The sequence below is a fragment of the Homalodisca vitripennis genome, chromosome 4 (genome assembly GCF_021130785.1).
Source record: "Homalodisca vitripennis isolate AUS2020 chromosome 4, UT_GWSS_2.1, whole genome shotgun sequence".
Classification (NCBI taxonomy): domain Eukaryota; kingdom Metazoa; phylum Arthropoda; class Insecta; order Hemiptera; family Cicadellidae; genus Homalodisca; species Homalodisca vitripennis.
In genome coordinates, this window is record NC_060210.1 from 106,144,953 (window position 1) to 106,166,640 (window position 21,688).

Here is a 21,688-nt window from a genome sequence, read left to right on the forward strand (position 1 = left end):
TCTTTCAAATGGCAAATCTTCGGACACCCTCCGTATAGTCCAGATCTGGCTCCGAGTGACTATCACTTGTTTCCAAAGTTGAAAGTGTTTTTAGGCGGAAAAAAAAAACTTTTTGGGTGACGAAGACCTCAAAGAAGGAGTAAAAACGTGGCTTCATTCCTTGGCGGCAGAACAGTATAACGTCGGTATAGAAAAACTGGTGCCACGCTACAACAAGTGCCTTGACAGTTCCGACGATTTTGTAGAAAAATAGAGTAAGTTTATAAGTATTTATAAATAAATTTTCATGGTCTTATCTTTTGTTTTTATTGACTTATAACAAAACGTTCTTTACTTTCTGGACGACCCTCGTACAATTGATTTAACAAACTCGCTAGTGCAATTTTTATTAACAAGACTGTTTTACTATTTTTTTACTAGATTTATTTACTAGCAGTGACCCGCGGTTTAGCTCGCAATTTCTTAGGCACACGTGTGAGCACTTTTGGTTCGAGTGAATTATATTTCCGACGCCAATGTTGAGTTTGCCTTGATACTACGATCAATAAAATATGTAAAAATATGAATATTTATGGCCATTTTAATTTACTCCGGTCTTAGTATTTTTTTAATCGTTAATTTTGCCTTATATACGCGTATATACATACACAGGTTTGAAAAGCGTACTTCTGTTAAAAGAACTAATATGGGTTTTATAATAATCTTTAAATTTATAGTCAAAGTTTAGATAGCAAACATTGTTTTTTATATCTATTACTTAATATCTGCTAAAAATGTATAGTTAAAAGTATATTTTTAAGAAGACTTTTAATTTCCTTATCCGGATATTTTCTTAATCTGTGCTCAATAGCGGTTGCATAAGAGGCTAAAATAAGAAGTTAGTATCAAGCGTACTTTATTCTTTCACACTATGAATGTAAACAAAATGAAAACAACCATCTTGGTTTGTTACATGGATGTGATGCTTTTTGTTTTTACACAAACACACACACACATACATACAATTTAACCGGTGTACAAAACACACGGAAGTATAGAACTTTTGTGAATCACCACTATCGAGCGAAGACTTCCGTTTTCACACGGTTTCGAAAAGGAAATTCTCCCACGCCTCCTAATTGCTCACCCGGTTCTGGGGCAGTCTAGCTCTAGATTCTGTAAGGGTTCATCTATACTAATAGATCCAACTCTAAATAGCGAAACATTATCCGAAAACACATAAATACTTTTCCAAACTGCAGACATAAGCATTTTCACAAACTAGCTATTAGCATGAGCTTTTTTATGAACAAACACATGTTATTTTTTATTAAATATTAAAATACAAATAATTTTTATATATATATATATATATTATATATATATATATATATATATATATATATATATACTATCTGACATAATTAGTTTATATAGTAATTAACAGTAAACTTTTTAAGAAAGGAAAAGTTATTTGTTAAAACGCCTTTAACAAATTAAAACAAAAATATTTGAAATGTTTATCTATTTAGTCAACTTTTTTACTATTGTCGAGGGAACTGCAGATGGTAAGTTAACTGTTAAAGGTAATAATTTTAAATTTTATGTTATTGGGGGATGTTTTCGTTTTCTAGCCATTTTCTATCTTTTCTTCACATTATCATTTCTTTTCTTTACATAATACTATAGGTTTAGTTATTTTAAAAAAATTTTCATAAAATATGCTAAGCATGCTGTAAATATGCAGTGTTTTTCAATTCACAAAAAATAAAATAATTAAAGTACAAAACAAAATTAGAATTTTTAAACGTACAAATTTTAACATTTTGGTGATTGTCTATGGAACTGATGAGTGTATCAAGGGAAGTAACATAATCTAATTTAAAGAGAATGTAATTCCCCCCCCCCACCCCCCCCCCCCCCCACCCCCCCCCCCCCCCACCCCCCCCCCCCCCCACCCCCCCCCCCCCCCACCCCCCCCCCCCCCCACCCCCCCCACATCTTTTTCAAAAATGTCAATGAAGCAGCCTTACACCAATTTTTATAGGTTTTTGTTAAGATTTTCAGTATCTACTTCAGGAGGGTTTGACTTGTCAGGTTTACACCTTCCAGCTGAACCCAAACTGGGCACAGCAAAAACCGATGTTTCACTTGTATCTGGGCAACCTTATGGATGTCCAGAATCGGCACATCACTAACCGCAAATGTTGAGATTCTCGGGTGCAATGGACATAAGGGTGTGCCACCCCCTGTCTGCTTTGACTGAAGAGGCTGGTTCAGAGCTGGTTCCCCTTCTTCTAAGGGGACATGACTTGAGGTTAGTGTCCTATATTCTTCCTCAAGGATCTCGACAGGAGATGGTCTCTACCCCTAACCTTACCCATCTAGAATATCCTGTCATTCCGGAAGCAGCACAAATGTTCTTATAGGAATAGGTGCAATCTCTAATGAGAACTAGATAAAGAGTGAGAGTTCTGTTATTGAAAATCGGTGGTCTTCTTTAATCTTCTCATTGAGACAATTTCATTGATCACAATGCTTGGCCGCTTACTTCGTTTGTCATCATGCACATTATTTTGGCCATTTTAAAAACTAATGCACCACTGACGCACTCCACCTTTAGTAATCACATCATTCCCATAAAGTTAACAGAGTTGGTGATAAATCTCAATTGGTTTATTGTGCTTAACTAACAAAAACCGTATTACTGACTGCATTTCACAACTCGCAGGATTTTAAAGTGCAGCAAACATTTTAAACTGATACTGTAAAACAACAATGAGCAACAGCAACCTCTCGCTAGGAGGTTAGCCACTGAACAGAGAAATGCCTTGATATCAAAAAGGCCATAATAGTCCTGCCCTGAGCAGCTACAGAGCGAAATAATCTATTTTCTGAATAGCCCTCATACTTTATTATTTGAGCTGATATAATTTGAACTAGCTCGTATATCAACTGTATAAGTAGTAACAGCCAAATGATCAAAGTAGTATGTACAGTACCCACACAGAATAAGCACATCTATATTATTATCTGAGCTGATACTGGTTGAACTAGCTGGTTTATCAATTGTTGTTTAAAGAAAAAGTAATATTTTTAGTCAGAAAGATTTAGTTTTTTTTATTGCATTTACTGAGTGTAACATTTTCCTATAAAATGATCCCTGATTGTAACAGCAATAATGCATAGCTCTCACAAGGAATTATGCATCTACAGTGAACTTCTTAAACAATGATCACAATCATATAATAAAAACTCCAAAAAACACACATACTAATGCAACAATGTTTTAATGCAAGTATTGCAAAAAAAACTAAATGGTATTAATAAGTTATAACAAAATTTTTAAGGTTTGAAATACCAATCGAGTACTTTGTGGTGACTCGTTCTCACGCACAGGCTTTAGTAGCCCATGTGAGAATATTTCTCAAATAATTAAATTAGAAAAAATATAAATTTATGTTACACAATATACGTTAAAACCCAAATATTTATGGTAATTGTATATTTTTAGACCATGAATATATTAATATAATTATATCATTTGTAATTTTTTTTTTTGGAGAATAAACGATTTTGATTTGATTTAGTTGATCTTACCAAACTGTGAACTGTAAGAGTGCTCAAAAAGCAACATAAGTAGAGAGGATGAAAACTCAAAGCTACAAGGGAACTGTGTCTGGATCTGCACGATACAGTCGAGTAGCAGCAGAAATGTGGGAGCGTTCTGCTTGCTGCGGCTGGGAGAGTACACGGAGTGTGAGTGTCGCCGAGGAAATGGATGTCCAGCCTGCAACCATTTCCCTCTCCACAAGAGCCTGCAGACTGAACACATCTTGCATTTATCTGCTCTTTGTCCATACTTCAATTCTTTCAATTTTAATTCTAAGAAAATTGTCATTAAATAAATTAAATTATTTTTCAAATTATATATACAGAATGACTAAACAATTTAGGTATACAAAAAATTACTCAACCATATATTTTATTACAGTTTTAAAATGATTTAAATAATACATAAGACATAACTGGCACTATTTTCACCTATCCTTTATGAAATATACAAAGTATTCCTACAGCGTTTTTGGTGACTTCTAAAATGGTCAACTAATTAACGTACACCTGTCTCACTCTTGTCAGTGTCAAATCATTATTATAGTATAGAATGGATCATCCATAAAAATACTGACTCTAAAGAGATGCCTTCTTAGGGGTTCACGACCATGTTATCAGGCCCATAATTAGTAAAGACAGCAATCTACTCAAGGAGAGAAGATCTGGTGCTAACCTACAGGAAGGTGATGGTCGAACCAGCCAACTTAAACTTAAATCCGGCTGCATCCTTGGAACAGCTCTTTCATGTTTGATGCCAAACCTAAGTTTAAAAGTTTATCAGAGCATTTTATATATATATATATATATATATATATATATATATATATATATATATAGTGTCCTTCTTCCCACTCCATGTATGAGTTGGATGAACTTATGTAATTTTTGAGGGTATAGTGCTCTTCCTATTTTTTGGCACTATACAAAAATTAAGAATTTTACCAAAATTTTGGAATACATTTTTACTGTATTTTCTCCTGTACCATGTATATGGGAGAAATTGGTCCAAAAAATACTAAATGTGAGTCAAAATTAGATGTTTCAGCAAAAATTAAAACTAGTTACAAACCATTCGATTTTAGAAAAAGTGTTTTTACAAATATTAAAGTAGAAGATATAGTGTAGTCCTTTGGATTTAGTGTACAGTACCTACCCTCGAACTGTGCGGCAATCAGGGTTAAGGATGATCTGTGTGTGAGAGATGTGACAAGAAGTGTAGCATCCAGACCCTCAGAGCCATGTACCAGTACAGACCTGGCCTCCTGTAATCAAAGGTTGGTTACATCCATACATCATGAACTAATTTATTTAAGATAAAATAAAATGTTGTTTATGTGCAAATTAAAAATAAACTTTCCTCTTCCTTCAGAGTGGACTGTTTATGACTACAGTCTGACACACACAACCCCAGAGGCTGACTCAGGTTACTCACAATGAATATTGTCACACAAATTTATTTTTAGTACCACTACAATACTTTCTATTACACTGTGTACATGAACAAAAGTAAAAATATTAATCTTACTATGAAACTGAAATTCTATTTATATATTATAAAATAAACACAAACAATTGAATAAAGCAAACAGAAAATAACTAGCTAAATCCTAGTAGTGTAACTGCCAGATTTTCAGTGTAAGAGGTGAAATAGTAAAATGGTGTTTGGTGCAAGACTAACATCAGAAATAAAAGTTAACACGTTTGCTCCCAAAATCCAAAAAAAGACCAGTTGGCAGATATTTGTGCCACACTGTTTTTCACCATAGACCGGTGGAACATATACATATATATATATATATATATATATATATATATATATAATTTCAATAAACATTGAATTTATTGAATTCAATAAATTCAATAAAATGGCAATAAACTATTGCCATTTATACAATTAATGTAAATATATATATATATATATATATATATAGAAATAAATATGCACCACTGACTTTACCTAACTCTTCGTTAATTTATTTCATAACGGTATATGGGAAAGCTCTGAAACAACGTATGCTGTCTGTAGAGATGTGTCGCAAACCTGTGTGCTGTTTGGTTCCTAGCTATATTGATGTGTGTACAATAAATATTATATTCAGGGTTTATACACCTGATTTCAATGCAACTGACTCAGTCAGACTGTTGTTTTATAAGTAAAACTAACCTAAATTTATGGCAAGGTGTTTCTTCTGGTGATTTATTTATATACCGGGTGGGCAGGCTGCCCGTGCAGTATCTATAGTAGAAGAACGGTTTGGTGTATTGACATAAATCAAAGGGCTTTCCCCATAAAACGCACATGGGGAGTCCATTGAAAATATGTCCACCAAAATCTATGTAAGGGTGTTCTAAAATTAAGAGTCAAGTGTTCGAATCTACAAATTTTTAAATTTACAAATCATACACCACTTTAAAGTTTTGTTAAAAGATACTCATTTGTGAAAACAGAATTCACTTATTTCAATCTGTTTCAAAATGGTGGCAGTTTTTTTTGAAAAAATGTTAAAATTTACAAAATACCTGTTTTTTAATCTATTTGAGTTTTATTTATTCTGATTCCGATTTCTTGCTCACAAGAAACTCAGCTTCATTCTGATATGCCACATGACTACTTTTAAGAGTATTTGGTGTTGACCCCCCCCAACTTAAATTTAGAAAAATTCAAATTCATATGTCAAAATTTTTAAATAGCAACATACATAATAATACATAATTTTAAAGACTTGTTAAGACGAACAATGTGTGTATTAAATTTTTTTGTACTTCGATGGTTTCTAAAAAATAAGCAGAAATCTGTTTCTCATCTTAATTTGACCTGAGAGTCTTAAAGTGTTATTGAATATTCCATAAATGAGGGGGAGGTTAGTTCAAGAAAGGTTTGTTTTAAAACAATGCGTGATACACAATCTTATAGATGGTGTTGCACTTAACGCTTTCGCAAAAATTAGAACACTAATTACATCTTACAATAAAAAAGGGAGTCTTTACACTGAGTGCTATTAATATGGAGATCACAAAAAAAAAAACGTATTACTAAGGTAGTTTGTACTATACTTCTCTGTCAGTATAAGAATCAAGAATCAAGAAGCTTTGTTGTCGTTAAATACACACAGGTACAATAGACATTGTCAGACAATATAAATATATATAATCTATTAAAGTTCTATGGTGGTTATAACACAGTAATAAGTAATGTTTTTCTGTAGTAAGTTTATACATAAGTGGTTTACTTTCTAAAACTATATAACAAAAATTGCATAATAAATATTCACCAGTGCTAAAATTTAAATACTTACAAATAGGAAACACAAATGAATAATTTATCACAAAATTTACATTGAAAAATGAATATAACAAATTAAAATAGTTTGACTAGAATGCTGAGCTTAAATTAAAATATTTCAAACTGGTACAATTAAAACTAACATATAAACAGTACAAATTAAAACAACATTTATAGTTAAAAAGCTGTATCAGACCATTTAAAACAGACTATCAGAAAATTATGGTACTTGTATCACAGACTAAGAATTCATCCACAGAGTAAAAAGGTGCAACCTTAAACCAATTCTTAAGAACTGTTTTAAATTTATTTAGACTCGTTGTCCATGCACTATCAGGTAATTTATTAAACAACTGCACCTCCATAAAGCAGTGACTTTTTTAAAATTTTTCAAGTCTTACTGGTATTAAATTTAACATATATTTAGCTCTTGTATTATAATTATGGATGTCTTGACGCACCTCATATTTGTCTAGATTTTCTTTAACTCTCATTAAGCAACAATATATATACATAGATGGTACTGTCATTATGGAGAACTCTTTGAAAATCGGGGCGACAAGATTCCCTACCCTTCACATTCTTAATCAATCTTAGAGCTTGCTTTTGCCACAAAAAAACTCTTTGGGCTCCACTACTATTACCCCAAAGAAGTATTCTATATAACAAGAGTGAGTGAAAAAAGGCAAAATATGATGTTATTAACATTTGTCTACTTACACATAAACTTAATTTACGTAATAAGTATGTTACCCTAGATAGCTTTGTACATAGACTACTTGTATGAGTATCCCAACTAAGCCTGTCATCCAAATGTACCCCTAACAGTTTAACTGATTTACTTCCACTTCTTACAGCAGTTCTTAAACTGAAATAAATATTCTCTGTTTTACTATTGTTTACATTTAAGAAATTTGCTCTAAACCAGTCACAAGCTACCTTCATTGCATTACCTTGCACCAAGTCTAAGCTAATCAGGTTTTTACCAGAATTGAGTAAAGTTGTATCACCCGCATATAAAACGGACATACAGGGTACACTAAAAGCAAAATCATTTATAGCTACAATAAACAAAAAAGGCCCCAGGACCGAGCCCTGAGGGACACCCATTTGAACTAATTTGAGCTTTGATACGTCAGAACCTTGAGCTACCATTTGCTTCCTATTACTTAGATAAGAGGTCATTAAATTCAATTCTTTACCCTGTATACCGTAACAATGAAGTTTTTTTTTAAAGCAGATCATGAGATATACTATCGAAAGCTTTCGACAAGTCAATTAAAGTGGCTGATAATATATCTTTACATTCAAAACTTCTTAAGATTTTTTCAACAACTGATTCAACTGCTTTGATAGTGTTTTTACCAGGTAAAAAACCAAACTGCTCCTTACTTAGTAGTTCTCCCTCAGCAAAGTAATTGTACAGTTGGTCTTTTATACAGCACTCAAAGACCTTACTAAATATAGGAACTAATGATATCGGGCGATAGTTAGAGGGGCACAATTTATCTCCTTTCTTAAAAATAGGTACAACTTTGACAACTTTAAGAGTATCTGGAAAAACACTCTGCTCAAGCATCATGTTAAAAAGAAGTGTTAAGGGCTCTAGAATAATATCTATTATTTCCTTGACTACTTTGTTGGAGAAACCATAAACATCTTCACTTTGTGATGAACTCAATTTAGAAACATACTTGAGCACATCTTTTGAAGGAATCTGCTTCCAGTGGAAAACGTTATTCTCAATATTCATATCAGATATATACCTATTTAAAAACTGGATGGCAGCTATATTACAGTTACTCGCTACATTATTTACATTTGATATTGTTACAGAGTTAATAAAATAGTCATTAAAAATTTCTGAATCAATTTTTGTTTCCTGATTTGCAGGTCTTAAATTAGCTTCTAATCTAATAACATTCCAAGCAGCTTTACACTTATTTTTAGAACTAAGAATATAATTTTCATGAGATTCTAACTTGGCTTGTTTTATTTTTACTTTATAACATCTTTTAGCATTTAAATATGCATCTTTATATAAAATTTTCTTCAGCAAGACCTTTATTATTCTTATAGCAATCATACAAATACATAACATAATCTCTATATGACCTCAGCTCAGGTGTAAACCACTTATTCTTACATATATTTTTATTTAAATCTACTTTTATTTTCTTTATCATGCAGCATTCTTCAAAAGAAGTTGTCAAAAAGTTAATAAAATCATTAAAAGCTAAATCAACTCTATAGTATGTTTTTAAGAAATTCCAGTCAACCTCACTTAGCACCATTCTAAAGTTTCTTATTGCTTTGGGAGTTAAGTCCCTCATTCGCTTGAAATATGTTTGTTTGTTTGGATCATTACCCATAAAGTCGTGGAAGACTGCTAAAATACCAGAGTGATCAGAGATATGAGGCTCGATGATCTGACATTCTATATCATTTTTAAACATATTGGTAACAATGTTATCAAGACAAGCTACATTTCTTGTAGGTTCATGATTTAAACAGTATAAATTTAAAGAGCGTAATGTATTGAGAAAGTTTGTAGTATTTAAATCATCTTTTAAAATATCAATGTTAAAATCTCCTGAAATAATAATATGTCTGGAAGGGTACTTTTTGTACAGGAAACCAACACAACTATCTAAAGAGGACAGAAAGCAAGCGAGGTCTAAACCTGGTGTGCGATATATTGTTGCTACAATAATGTTGGTCTTACTCAATAAAACTGCAATTACTTCAAACACAGTATCAATACAAAAATTTTTCCAAATCAATAGGTTGGTAATCCAATCCATTTTTTACAAAAATACTACACCCTCCTCTAGTTAATGGCGGTTTTCTACAATAAATATTTGCAAGACTATACCCTTGAGGAACAAAAAGCTGACTTTCTTCTACGACTAGCCAGTGTTCATTTAGTGTGTTAAAATACTACAATTTAGTGATTCTAATAAAAGTTCTAACATTTCAATTTTCTTCGTAATTGACTGAACATTTAGATGGAAAACATTGAAAAATTTGCATTTATTATCAACATATGCTACTTTAACGGATCTAGAATTATTGATGTGGAGTTTCCTGACACTGTGGCTGCCTCTTCTTCACCCGATGCTGTTGTCTCCTCCTGTAGCTGCGGCTCGGTATCCCTCTGCACACCATCTGGGTTGGTTGGATTCTGGCTCCGGGAAACTTCAGCAGTGTCACAAAAAGTCTTAGCTGCCTCACAAATTTTGTCTGCAAGCCACAGTTTTCCCTTATGATTGAAATGCAGACCGTAGCGAGTATGAAGTTTTCTGTCAGCATCATGTACATTCACCAACTTGACATTATTATACTGATCACTTATTTCTTGTAGAATACCATTAGTCCTCTTAACTTCTTCATTGACACATGACCATTGCACTAAATCATATCGATGTGGAATATTTAATAGTATTATATTTTGATTTGAATGTTCTTCAAGTGTGTCTTTGATTATATTTATTGCTTCATTTGCCTCATTCCTTGAGACGTCATTAGTACCACAAAACACCACCAAAATGTCTTTTTCGTCCAGTTTTTCCCCTTGAATGTTTATTGGATTAAGAATTTGCTTGGCTCTACCACTGGGGGCTACAAAACCTACTGTTTGATGTGTCTTAATCAATTTATTTAAGTTCCAAGTCAAATCACGTCCATGGCTGTCGGCACACAACAAAATCTTATGATGAGCCTTGCAGGATTCATTTATTATTGCAGTGGAGGGATGTGAAGGGCTGTTATCGATTATTATTTGAGGCTGTAGAGGGATTGGGATCTCAGGAGATGTTGGTCTAGTCAGTATTGTTTTTCTAGTTTTTTTGTTTTTACTACAATTTTTATTGAGGATAGATTTAGGAGTATTTACATCAACAGGCGATAAAATTATAGCACAGAGATCAACCCAGTGCTTTAATGAATTAACATTATACTTCAAAAATGAACTGTAAGGAGTTTATTCAAAGACAATGTCCACACCTATACTGAAAGATTTCCATTTAATAATTTATTTAAGTTTAAATTTACTGTGCTGTATTCCTTTTACTTCTTCAATAAGTCAAGATATGAATTTTAAAAAATTGTTCATTACTGAGTGTTTTATATTTTGTTCTAAAATAGAATGTTATAAATACCTTCTCTAACTGTATTTTATTGTACATATTTAACCAAAAACCCTGCACAGTATAAATAAACATATAATAACATTTAACATAAATTATATAATAAATTAATATAATTTAACACTTTTAAAGTTTCAAGTTTAATAAATGTTTGCTCTATAATAAATATTTACTATACAGATTTTCAAGAGAAACAATTCCAATGCAGTACTCAACATTTTCATAGTATTGTAGCGGTTTTAAAAAGTAAACAGCCACATCGGTAATGCTTTTTGCTATAAATAATGTACTTTATATTACAATTCTACATCTGGCTTTGATATTATACAGGCAGGCCACCTCTGTGCCACATTATGCAGGGTATGACAGCTTATGTAGAATATTGTTTCATCTGTATTAATTTTCCAGAACTTGACAAGAGCGCACTGTACACATTGGCATTGTTTATGCCAATAGTAAATGAGATATTTGCGTTTTAGGAGAATAATACACAGCAAAATATGCATATTTACTGCCTAAGGTAGAGGGTCGGCACTAGCTATTATGCTGCCGCTAGCAAAACTATTTTTTTTCTAACCACTTCCCATCTTTCATAAGATGAGTTTCAATGACTGTATCATTTAACTAACTTTTAAGGGCAAGTTTACTACATCACTTGTAACTTATGGACTGTCCGGTTCCCCCAGTTTTAGTTTAAAGCGTGCCACTTATGATAGATGATTTGAAAGGATTGCAGGATTATGGACATTATCATTGTTACAAAATCGCTAACAATTGTTGTCTGCCTCTTCTTCAGGTATCAATTTTTATAATATGTTTAAACATGCAAAAATGTAAATGGGATGGTTGGACTGCACACTTAACAATGAATCACTTTCACACGTCACCAACACACAATAATACATCCTCCTCAGACACCTACCATTTCAAGTTACTAAACTAGCATGACATTAGACTTTACAGTTTATGGATTCACTTTTAAAACTTTAAATCCACACTTTACATGGTGTGCTTATAGGCTCAGTGTACGGAGTTAAATAAGTAATCCTGGGCATAGGAAATATTTTACTTACACCCTACATTAATGTTTAGAAAAGTGTGTAAAATATATTAATTTTACTTATTATTCTCCTTTTTATTTTTGCACCGCATATTAAATTGTGCACTTGTCACTCCCAACTTGTGCACTGGTCCTGCTTAGATACAGATATTGTTAATGATTTATTACAGACATGCCAGGAAAAAAACTATATTTAAAGTACTCATTTGTAGGAATTTATGTTAAAATATGTTAGTTTATCTCTTTTAGACTATACATTTCAATTCTAAATATGATCATTTTTTACAGATTTTGTTTCTTTTTATAAAGTTAAGTCAGACGTGCCATTAAATTCGAGAATAAAAACTATCTACCTATATTTTTTAGTTATTACAAACTTTAAATAAAATAAACGTAAAAACTTCTTGAGGATTAATTTTATAATACAATTATTTACAAATCCAATAATTCATAAAATATTATATATTAGTTGAGGTTAAAATATAATTGGATAAAATGAAAAGTAGGTACACTAAGCCTACAACAGTAGGCTTATAATATTGTGCCACTACAGTGAATTTACATGCAAGCTCAAGCTCTAGAGTTAATCTAAGGTACTACAAACCTCCTCTAAACACTGAGCCACGATGCATGCACAATTGAGAGTGTCCTTAACATGACTTATCCAGTTGCTGGACTCCAGCCTGGACAGCCACCTGTCCATGGACAGGGATGTGTCATTGCAAGCTGTAAATACATATATCAGTGACATGGGTGAATAATATAGTTCTTACAAGGAGATTTACATCTAACACACTAAAGTAATTAATTGAGGGATATATGAATAGAGATCTGTTGCCCCTGATGAGCATGGCCTAATAAATATGGCAGCCGCTATGAATGTGTTACTCTAGTGGGTAGTGGTCTGGACACTCTGCTCCATTGAATAGTGTTTGATGCTCTGCTCACCTTACTACTTCTGTTTGCACAATAACAACTGCAGTATGAGGATTTTAAGTAGTAAAATTTTAAATTAAATATGAGGTTTTTGATCAGTTGCCCAACAGCTTTTGACAATTATTTCAATCAATTTAGAATTAATTGTAATAAGAACAAAAATATATTATTTACTCTTAAGTCTTTATAAGTAAATTTATTTAAACCAAGTTGTTCTTACTGTAAACCATAAATATTATCTATCTATATAGTTTACTCTGAGCTTTTTAAAAACTGAAACTCAGTTACAATAATTAAACCTATTTTAAAATACAATAAGGTAAATTTTTTATTAATATTAAATCTTAATAAGATATCCACACTGCTTGATTTTTATAATGGTGTTCTGGTACCTCTTTCTGAGAAATAACCTTCTGGAAGTTATTTCAACAATCAAACATCCTCATGAGTTGCACTGGATATCTTGAGCTCTAGAACTCAAGCACTGGATATCCACATAATTGTACTTTTATAAATTCTTTCACAAAACAGTAATAATATTCTATAACATCCATCCAATTGAAGAGATATGTATCTACAACAGTTTCTTTCTACATTTTTAATTAAATGTGGTAAATATTTGTCAACATAAAAAAATTTATATTAAGTAGTTAAACTAGGTTTATTTACTGAGTCAGTGATTAAATTACTTATTAAAACACCTAATTTCGAACTGTAAAGAATTTCCTTGTCACGTGTTGATTATAATTAAATTGTCATGAAACAATTTATTGAAATCCACTTATTTAAAATAAACCACAATTAACCAGAAACTTGAACACAATATTACATACTTCAATTAATCAAAGCTGTTTCAACAAAAATATCTTACAGTAAAATAACATCATAATTCTAAGAGTTTTAAAGATACTTTACATGTTAAAAAACTAAAAAATCACATATGTAAAAAATGTAACAATACTAGGACAATAAATTTTCTGGATAAATATATATTGAAATGATTTTTTTGAAATTATAGACAGCAATAATTGAAACAATATATTTTATATCCAATGAATAAAAACATAGTTTTTAAAATGTTCATTTTTCAAAAGTTCATTAAATTTAATGGCAAGTATTAATCATATTGTCTCATCATCTTTACTATAATTCTATAATATTAAATGCAGTAATCAAGCAACAGAAAGCACAAACTGTTGATACTGTAACAACCAATGGTGCTGGATCATACACAAGTATTCCCTGATCTCTCCTATCAACATTTATGGAAAAACTAGACATGTAAGTATAAAGTCTTAAATAAAGGAAAAATGTAGTTTATCTTCAGCTTCATCACTAAGAAACTTACCAGACCACAAAATTAAAATTTTCATGCCACAATTTTAAGTGTATTAAAAAGTTTTAACTTTATTAATTTACATTTAGTTCAATATAACGCATATTTTACTTTCTAAAAACACTAACATCCACGTTAAAAAAATGTCTCCTGTTTTTGCTGGAGCTTGTTGCCTAAAAGTATATGACAGAGGTAACAGCAACTCCAGTAATGCAAGTTAAATGGGCATAGTCTTTCTATTATTTGTCTGTGATAAATGTTTTAAATGCACTTTTATTACAATTCAAACGTTTTATTGGATGGATATTATTAACCCTTTTGATCCCAGCGTCCGATTTTACGGACGTTTTGTAAGATCGTGTTCGATCCCAACGTCCGATTTTCCGGTTACGTACACAAAATGTTTTTTTTAAATACAATATAATCGGTTGAATACTTTTTATGTTATATTAAACCATTTGTAATGAACACCTTTACAAAGTTATAGTATGTAAAGGAACTTTTAGTTCAATTTGGCAACGATGTTTTCGTTCAAACTAGAAGGCTGTGGCTGCTCGGTGCCATGTGCTGTCTGCTCTCATCGTCGTCAGTCGTGAGTGTATCGTCTGTTTGTTATGAGCTGTAGTTAACCTTATTGTTTGGAAGTTTATTGGTTACGTTATTTATAATGAGTTTTATGATTCTTTGTAGTTATTTACAATGAAACGGGCAAATTCACCTCTTAGTGACAAATACGATTAGTCGCGTGATAAATGAAGAAGAAAACTTTTCTAGTGATGAGAGTTTCTTGAATAATTTTGGCAGTGAAGTTGACAGTAGTTCCTCTGAAGTGGATGACACGGATAATGATCCCCACATATGATCCAGATCAACCAGGACCATCATCAAACATTCTTCCAATTGTAAGTAGGCCTAGGATTTTATCGGAAAGTGAATCTGAGAGTAGTATTGATGGTGAAAATGTAAGGAGTAGGCTTACTACTATACATCAGCAACCTAGACAACCTTCTAGGCCTAGGCCTAGACATACTAATGGTAATTCAACTGATGATTCCAGTGGAGAAAATAATGAAGGATGGATTGATGTTACTGCAGAAAATGGTCCAGGTTTATAGTCATTCATTTTCATTTTTAGAAATTGCCCGGCTTGAAACATTGTCCTCCCATGAATACACCATCAATTGCTTACTTTAGGCTGTTTTTCACAGTTACATTGATGGAAATGTTTTGTAAAATATACAAATATGTACGCCTGAAGAAGTTGTCAGAAAGTACAATTCTAATTTGGGACCGAATAATAGTTTGAGAACATGGGTCAAAGTTACAAACTGCAGAAATTCAGGCTTTTTATTTGTATCCTAATTAAATATGGGTCTAAATCACAAACCTACCTATGCAAGTTACTGGTGGTGGAAATCTAACAGTCAGAACTGTAGTTGGTTCGGGAGAATGATGAGTAGGAATAGATTTCAAGAAATTTTGGCATATTTCCATATGGTTGATACACGGAACCTTCCTAAACCTAAGGAGCCAAATTATGACCCTTGTGCCCGTGTGCAACCCCTAAATAGATCATATGAATAGGATATCTAAGCACCATTATAGTCCCAATATGTGCCTTTCTATTGATGAAAGTATTATACCGACTAAATGCCAAAAACCCCTTGATGCAGTATCTCCCTAAAAAAGCACCATAGATTTGGAATCAAGTTGTGGGTACTGTGTGATGCAGTAAACCCACTACTGTGTGCATTTTTTTGTCTATAAAGGAGCAAAAAAATACCGATAGACAACATGTACGGGAAACAGGCCTGGCCTACAATGTAGTTATGAAACTTCTTGATGTAGCTGGATGTTTATACAAAGGTTTTTCATATATTTGTTGATAATTTTTTTACTTCTGTTAGATTGGCCAAAGCTTTGTACACTAAGTGTACCCATTTGACTGGAACAATTAGAATGAACAGGAAGGGTGTGCCTCAAGAAATAAAAACAAATTACACAATTGGGGAAAGAAAATACAAAAGGAAAAATTCAATGCTGTTACTTGGTTTTAGACAAAGGAAAAACACACAAAAAACCTGTAATGTTGTTATCAACTGTGTATAAAGCTGGAGAACAACAAAAATCAAAAAAACGAGGAAATAAAATATACATTACTACTAAACCTAAAATAATAAGAGAGTACAATAACTTTATGGGCGGTGTGGGATGGCCATGACCAAATGTTACACCAATACTGGGTGATCGCAGGTCGGCCAAATTTTGGAAAAAATTAACTTTCAATTTGTTATCCAGGATGATTTTGAATTCATATATTTTGTATAAACAAAATACCACCAATCCTATGACTAGACTAAAAATTTTTAGTGACTCTAGTTGACAGTTTTATCTGCTGAATGGTTTGATTTCAAAGAACAGAGACACCCGATTCCAGACACCGATGTCAGTGATGATGAAAAATCAAGGTGGAGGCAATGCTGGAATACTACCCCCGTTTTTTTTTGAAAAACTTCCTAATAAAAAGGAAAGAAATTGCTGTGTTTGCAGTGCAGCCAGCACCAGACTGGGTGGCAAGAGGAAGAAATCGAGCTACATTTGTAAAAAATGTAAAAAAGGACTACACACAAAGTGTTTTCCACTGGACAAGTTGTTAGTGAACACACCAGAAAAACATTTTTTGTAACAATAAGATCATCATAAAAGCAATTTATGAAAGCTAAAATATAACTATTCATGTTCTTTTGTTATAATTTGTAACTTAGCAAGTGACAATACTTAATTTTATCTGTACATACATTTTTCATGTGTTTTTCGTTAATGTTGTGCCTGTGGAACTAAATGTGCATTATTTAGTTGTAAACCTGTATCTCAGTTATTTGTGAATATAACTAAGTCAAAATTTAGAATACAACTCATGTTTATATGTACAAGGACATAATGCTTTAATTTTTGAGCAGAAATTTCATTTTATGCCTTCTATATCAAATGGAAACAGAAAATTTTGAAAAAAACATTTTTTGGTAAGTATCATTTTTTCAAAAAATTGTGTGTGCATTTTTATTATAATTCTAGGTGGGCTTATGTTGTAGTAGAGTCTTAGAGAAGTATATTAAAAAAGAATCAATAAAATCCATTGATTAATAAAAAGTTTGTGTAACTTTTGCCGAAGCACTACATTTTCAATTAAATCTTGGCCGGGACTGGGGCAGATAACCGAGCGCCAGACGCCGGGGACGTGGGCAGACAACCCATGCGAAAAACTCCCGGATCAAAAGGGTTAAATTGCAAACAACACAGGTTTATAACTGTTAACTTTATTTGGGGTAGTCTAGAAAATTTATAGTTATTTATAAATTAATAGTTTATTGTAATTACAATACCAAACAATGGTAGTGAGGTTACAACTTTAATAAATATATGTATCGGAAAGGAAATTTATTAATACTAAATAATATACCTGACCAAAAGAAATGCATCCTATGGTAGCAGGTTAAATTCTCTTTCGTCACTTCACCCGCAGAAGAGATTCATTAATAATTTTAATAATAAAATAATTTATTATAATTAAAATATAATGGAATAATAGCTTATATTGCCAACAAAACATGCACATAAGACATCAGACCATTTTCATTGAAATAGCTCTTGAGGATGGTTTGTTCTAATGCCGATTGGTTTTAACAATGTTGATGATTCAAAATGATTAAGACAATGTTGTATAAATTTTACATTAAAGCAATTACAGTAGAAGTTCGACTATCCAAGCCGATGGTTAACCGAGGCCATTTAAAAAAATATAATAACTTATTAGGAGGTGTGTACAAAATCACACTGAGGATACCAGGTATATTTTTATGTGTTGGGGTAGATTGCATGGCTCTACTGGTAGTTTTTAGTTTGAGTATTAATAGTATTTATTGGATGCAGTTGGGTAGAACGTCAAATAATTTATAATATAAATAACCTATTTCTATTTGTCATTATTAAATTTTTCTGTAAATTAGGATATTTCATCGCAATTTTCATATTATCCAAGTATTTTCTTATCCGATGTAATCTTGTTCCAGTTTAGCTTGGTTAATTGAATTTCTACTGTAGCCTATCACTAAAAGCACAGAATCTTTAAACTTGCAATACTACACCTTCAATAAGACGTGTGAGGGAGTCAAGCAGACCAGTGTAGCGCTCTATGGGTTTGCTGACCCGGCGCCACTGAGGGTAATGCATTTCCAACTCAAACCCTCCACCTCGGGACTGTAAAGTGTTGTTAAATAAAATTGTCATTGTATCATGAATAAATTGTTCACAACAAGATATTTCTAAATAGAGTAAACATATTATGAATAAAAATAATTTTAGATCTGATGGTTCGCGGCAATAGCAAAAATATTAACTTAATGTAAGCGATACAAACTTTAGCGGCTTGTGCAGCTGCAGGAGAGCGAGTATCAATAACATAGCCTCGCGTGCCAGGTCCCAGAACCGCATCGAGGAGATCCTTGTCCTCCTTACAGCGATGAGAGCTGGCCCCTGTGAGAGGCTGAGAGCTACGCAATAGAACAGTCTGTAACATAACACACAGACAATTACGAGTATTGCTATGTGCTATGTGTACTAATAGCAATAGTGTTTTTGTATAATCCTGCCAGTGATAGTTGGTATGATCAGCTACAACTCCCCAAATATGGAAGTATATTCAGTATTCTATTAAAATTCCATCTATGTGACAATGTGAACACTCATGTTTGAGCATCCGAGTGTCAGTAAATTTCTATTTAATATTTTTGTGCCATATCCTGGTGAATAGTTAATGGGCCATTATTTTGGCGAAGCAAATGTAACTGGAGTTTCTTATCTTTATGTACTACAAAAATGGCTCAACAGAAATGGCTTCTCAGTTGGAAGAAGAGATACCAGAGAACTTTATTTGGTAGCAAGATAGTGCACCATCTGACTGGTATAACAAAGTACGCCATTGGTGAAACAATGTTGATTTTGAAGCCTGGTATTACAATAATAACAACTTTATTAGTATAATTATTCCTAACAAAATATTCCGATTTAAAATTAATATGTTTAAAATCATAATAGCTTCTACTTCCTATACAAATTATCACCTAATTTATTTCATCTATGTGTTCCATAAAGGCATCAGATCTAAATCTAGTGCCAACCAATACAAAAGCACAATGTAGGCACTATAAAATCCCTTCATGGTACACATTTTCTTCACCACATCCAAATCTTGAGTAGAATTCAAGAGGTACTGAACAAGAAATTATTATCTATAAAACCTATCATGGAGCAGAATTCAAGAAGTACTGAACACATGAAATTAAAGGAAGAAGAATTGTCCTTTTGCAAAAACAACATTATCTATTGTTTTAATCTGATTTTTTATTATAATAATGAATTTTAGTCGGCCAGGACTACAAAATGGTAACTATGTGAACCTACTGTTTAAACAAGAAAATAAGTAGTAACAATTAATGACTTGTAATCAAAAACAATCTCTGTAAATATTGCCAGCTCAATGTTTATAACCCATATCAGCACAACTTAATAAAGGCAAAATTTCCTAGTGACCAAAACGATGGGCATTATATATTTTATAAATACTACTATAGTGAGAAAACAGAGGAGAAAAAAGTAATTTAACAAGTTTACATCTTAAATGACAACATTCTGATGTTACAATTAAGATATATAGGTAAAATATCTCTTTGAGACAGATTTATGAAAAAACCACTTACACCTTTTTCATGCCTGTAGCTGAGCACTGGGAACCGACCACCATCTCGAAACTTTGCAGAAGCCATGATTGTCTTGTCATCAATTTTCTTAGGAACTACAAGTGCTTTAGGGTAAGTTGGGCAAACCTGCACACGAACATCACAAAACTTGAGTAGAAAAAGCTTTCCGAGCTTCTATCAAGATAAAAGTAAGAAAGTTTATAAAGTAAAAATAACTAAATAATTGTTAATTACAAACTATGGGTTAAACAAAACATATATTAGGATACATAATGAAGAGAGTTTTTGTATTAATTTACTAAAAACCGCACTAAAAGAATAAAAACATAAGTATTTCACAATGAAAAACACAAAACAATAACAGTCTACAATTTTGTGAATGTAACAAGAATAACAGTATTTCAATTTCGAAAGATCAAGAATTCTTATCTCAGAAACTAAACAATGATAGATCTACAAAAGAAGAGCAAAAACACACATCAAAATTCAAAAATTAATTATTTTAGTTGATAGTACAATCAGAATTTTCAAAATATTTCTCAGATTATTTTAAATTTGCATCATTATCATGGAATTATGTGACACACTCTCAGGCTAGTGAACTGTATATATTAACAATGTCTCAGCACAGTACTGCAGTGTTTGTAGTTTATAAAATTCCTTCCTCCATACCACCTTTACTATTGAGACCCCTCAATGGCTTGTGAGGACACTGAAGAATATGTTTTATATAGGTCTACGTTAGGTAGGTCTGGATTTTGAAATGACGTGTGTTTGGACCTAGGTCCTAAAAAATATGTAAATTTATCCAATATATAATTTTTTTTTATCCCTTCAGACGAACATGACTCCAGATTTTAGGAGTCAAGTCTGAAACAGCATCAGATTTCAGATGCTGCATGTAATAGGAAGGTGAACTGGAGCTAAACTCAACATTCGCATCGAATCAGCCCTTCCCACCATAGCTGCTTTATGTGTAGTTTTGTAAAGCTTAGAAACGGCTGAAAAAAGTGGTCTGGTACAGGAGCAGACACCACCAGTTCGAGGTTTAAGTCTATAATTAGTCCTAGGTGAATTCTAAATAAAAACAAGTATTACCAACCTTGAAATCTGAGTTAACATATGTTATCCTCCAATCATCACCCTGCAGCAGTTTGCTGAACTCCAGTTCCGGCTGAAAGGCCGTCCAGCCATCTTCTAATATGGGATAGTTTGGTCGAAAAAAGAAAGGGTAAAACTTTGTTTGATCTTCTGCAACAAACATTAGCCAACTTTACATCTATTAATACAGCTGGACTTGAAAAAAGAATTCTAACTGAACTTTAAAGAGATATCTTGGTGATATTTCTGAAAAATGATTATAAAATTTGTCATCAGCTCTGGAAAAATCTAATTAAAATCTATAGATCCTCGCTATAAAATCATATCCGAGTTGTAACGTTGTATTCAGCTTATCACTATAGTCATACTTTCAGTTTGACTTTACATTATGACCAATGGGAAATACCAATAAATAAATGATAAAACTCCATTACAAATCTATACAATTTAAAAGGAAAAAACTTTTTACTTTTA

The 21,688-nt window shown here is 32.3% G+C and overlaps 1 protein-coding gene across 1 annotated transcript in view; it reads right to left on the bottom strand.

Annotated features, from left to right (window-relative positions):
- Window positions 1–3,546: 3,546 nt before the first annotated feature.
- The window catches only part of LOC124359903 (myotubularin-related protein 9), a 29,786-nt gene continuing 11,644 nt past the window's right edge, over window positions 3,547–21,688 (bottom strand). The window contains 9 exon segments of the mRNA XM_046813034.1: window positions 3,547–3,778; window positions 3,780–3,804; window positions 4,748–4,788; window positions 4,791–4,856; window positions 12,690–12,811; window positions 18,503–18,614; window positions 18,775–18,924; window positions 20,114–20,239; window positions 21,216–21,364. Of these exon segments, the coding sequence (XP_046668990.1) occupies window positions 3,566–3,778; window positions 3,780–3,804; window positions 4,748–4,788; window positions 4,791–4,856; window positions 12,690–12,811; window positions 18,503–18,614; window positions 18,775–18,924; window positions 20,114–20,239; window positions 21,216–21,364 (1,004 nt within the window). The 3' untranslated portion in view covers window positions 3,547–3,565.